The sequence below is a fragment of the Penaeus japonicus genome, unplaced genomic scaffold (assembly GCF_977035675.1).
Source record: "Penaeus japonicus unplaced genomic scaffold, GWHDUDI00000001_assembly GWHDUDI00000005, whole genome shotgun sequence".
Taxonomy (NCBI): domain Eukaryota; kingdom Metazoa; phylum Arthropoda; class Malacostraca; order Decapoda; family Penaeidae; genus Penaeus; species Penaeus japonicus.
This window is the reverse complement of record NW_028234407.1, coordinates 13,117,912-13,120,411: the sequence shown is the minus strand read 5'-3', so window position 1 is coordinate 13,120,411 and position 2,500 is coordinate 13,117,912. Positions and strand designations below refer to the sequence as shown.

General features: G+C 43.4%; 1 protein-coding gene across 1 annotated transcript in view; it reads right to left on the bottom strand.

The window, feature by feature from the left end:
- The window catches only part of LOC122264220 (cartilage oligomeric matrix protein), a 17,927-nt gene that overhangs the window by 5,403 nt on the left and 10,024 nt on the right, over positions 1-2,500 (bottom strand). Inside the window, exons 3-6 of the mRNA XM_086536997.1 lie at positions 1,718-1,874; positions 756-1,557; positions 273-391; positions 1-68 (exon numbers count right to left, since the gene is read on the bottom strand). The exon at positions 1-68 is cut by the window's left edge and continues 145 nt beyond it. Coding sequence (XP_086393123.1) covers positions 1-68; positions 273-391; positions 756-1,557; positions 1,718-1,874 — 1,146 coding nt within the window. The remainder of the gene's footprint in view (positions 69-272; positions 392-755; positions 1,558-1,717; positions 1,875-2,500) is intronic.

Below are 2,500 nucleotides of genomic sequence, written 5' to 3'. Positions count from 1 at the left end.
TCCGGATATCCGTCGAGGTCAGAATCGGGACCGCATTCCTCGTCGTTTCCTACACGACCAACGGCACACTGTTTTGGAGTAATGGGAAGGACTAAAATTTGATAAACACATTTCCTTAGGCTGTATGGATTCGAAAAAACAACAACTGACATTCTTAAATTATGTCATATCCCTATTTACAGCAAAGCCAAAGGCCGCACCAACATAAATATATTCGTCTGTAAGAAACCTCTTCGGCAATACCCATAAGACTTAATATCAGAGTGACCCACCTTACACGCCAGCCCGTCCCCCTCGCGCCCTGGGGGGCACGCGCCGCAGGAGTAGAAGGGGGCCTCTGGCTCTGGGGTACACGCAACGCCGGGGAAGCAAGGTTCGAGGTCACAGGAGTCTGGTGGGAGAGCCTCAGGGGATCAGTGTTAGATGTGTATGGAATGACTCGGTAAATCATTGTATTAGAAGTATTGGATAACGATTATAAGTAACTTGCAAATATATATTTTTAGACTGTTATATATCATTTTAATATTTGAAAGGAAGTTGATTCTATTTGATTTTTTTCTGGCATATCATTTGACATTTCTGATTGACATGTCCAGTAAAAGCATTTTTAAATCTGTAACTTTAACCTTTAGTTGGGAATGATAAAGTTGCAATGCCATAATTTGACGTGACTCTATAGAATTTCAGACTGTTTGTTGCAGCAAATCAGAACCTGAATATGAAGACTATTATAACGTAAATAGGAGACTTACCTGTAATTAGCATTGCTTTGACGCTTTCCGGGAAAATATTGACATCTGGACACGCATCGCTTGGCACGAAACATGGGGAAAGGGAGTCATCCTCTGTATCTTCCACACACACTTCCGATCCCATTGTAAAGTTCGAATTCCAAATATGGCCTGTAGGACACTGGTAATGCACTTTTATCATTTGACCCGAAACTTCGAGGCAAGTGAAGAATCGGCGCGCATCGAAGGGATCGCTTAAGTATCCTTCTTTCATGCACTCGAAGTTCCCTGAACAAGGATCTTCGCACCTTTGGCTTTTCTCACTGAATGAAGAGCCATTTCTGCACATGAACATCTTCTGAAGCCAGCCGTGTTTGATTCGGATGCAGGAATAGTACTCGGTGCAGCTCCCCGGAATGGCAAAGGAACCCGAAAGGGAGCACGGCAGAGGGGAGTCTTTGTTCCGACACTGCTGAATGGCTTCGTCGAAGATCATGCCGTCTGAGCATCTGTATCCCACTGGACTTGATCCAGCATCCTCGCAGGAGAAGAACCTCTGAGGGTTGTAGAAGTCTTGGCGCATTTCGTGTGGCTTTTCGCAGGTGCACTCGCGGGGTCTCCCTGGGTAGCATACGGCACCTCCGAACGCATTCCTTGTGGCACAGTATGCCCCTTTGGAACACCGCTGGACGAAAGCCTGCCCTTTTACGCACATGACCATACTTTTACAGTCAGCACACAGGAAACTGTTGGGGTCGGATCCGCACAGATGGGAGTATGTGGGTTGTGCAACGGGCACGCTCCTCCCCCGACGCAAATAACACTAAGTCGTACAACAGTAAAAAGGTACAGTATAAGCAATATAGTAAAGAAAATGAAATGAAAATCACTAAAGCTTATTTTAACTGCAAGAATCTGATTCAAGTATGAACATGCAATATGTCTCTACACGATGATTGCAATATCCGCAAGAGGCAACTCACCCGAGTACTACTGCAAGTCCTAGAAGTGGCATTGAACTCAAAGCCCTGACAGTGATTCCTGGTTATAACGTAGCTGCCGCTGTTATCGGAGATACAATCATAGAACCTGCCACATGTAGTTAGGTCCGGAAACCTTCCCTCCTCTGGACACTCGAGTCTGCGTAGGTTATTGCTTTTATTTTACTTTTCGTGATGTTTGTTAATTACACACACACATATATATACATATATATGATCACACTTATAAGCACTCACTCATGCACTCACAGCTTCTAACAAGGTCACCCAACCTCTCCCATGCCACCGACCCTGTACTGTCATTTAGCTCGCCACGAACAAAATTCAAGCTGCGTACAAATGTGCAACATAACTTGGTTTCGCAACCTCATAAAAAGGGCCTATAAAACTGTAAATAATTTTATATTTCCATAAATGGAAATTATAGTTTTAGTTAGAATACGGCAAGATAAGCAAGAGATTTGTGACTGCAAAGAATAACAGACCATCATATGTGAAAATGTCTATTCATCAGTGGTTTATCTAAAAACAATACATATCACCATCGCAGTTCTAAAATAGTATTGATCCATCGAAAATCCAAATGATCTTACTTATAGTGCAGCATAAATATGGGAACTACAAGTACTACAGAAATCCCTTCAGAGATATGAACGTCTAGAATCCTTTTCCATAACCAAGTGCTCGATGGTCCCGAGATGACAGCTCCCATTCGTGACTCCTAATGCAGGATTGATGTGCGTTTAATTAGTCTGGCAGGATCCT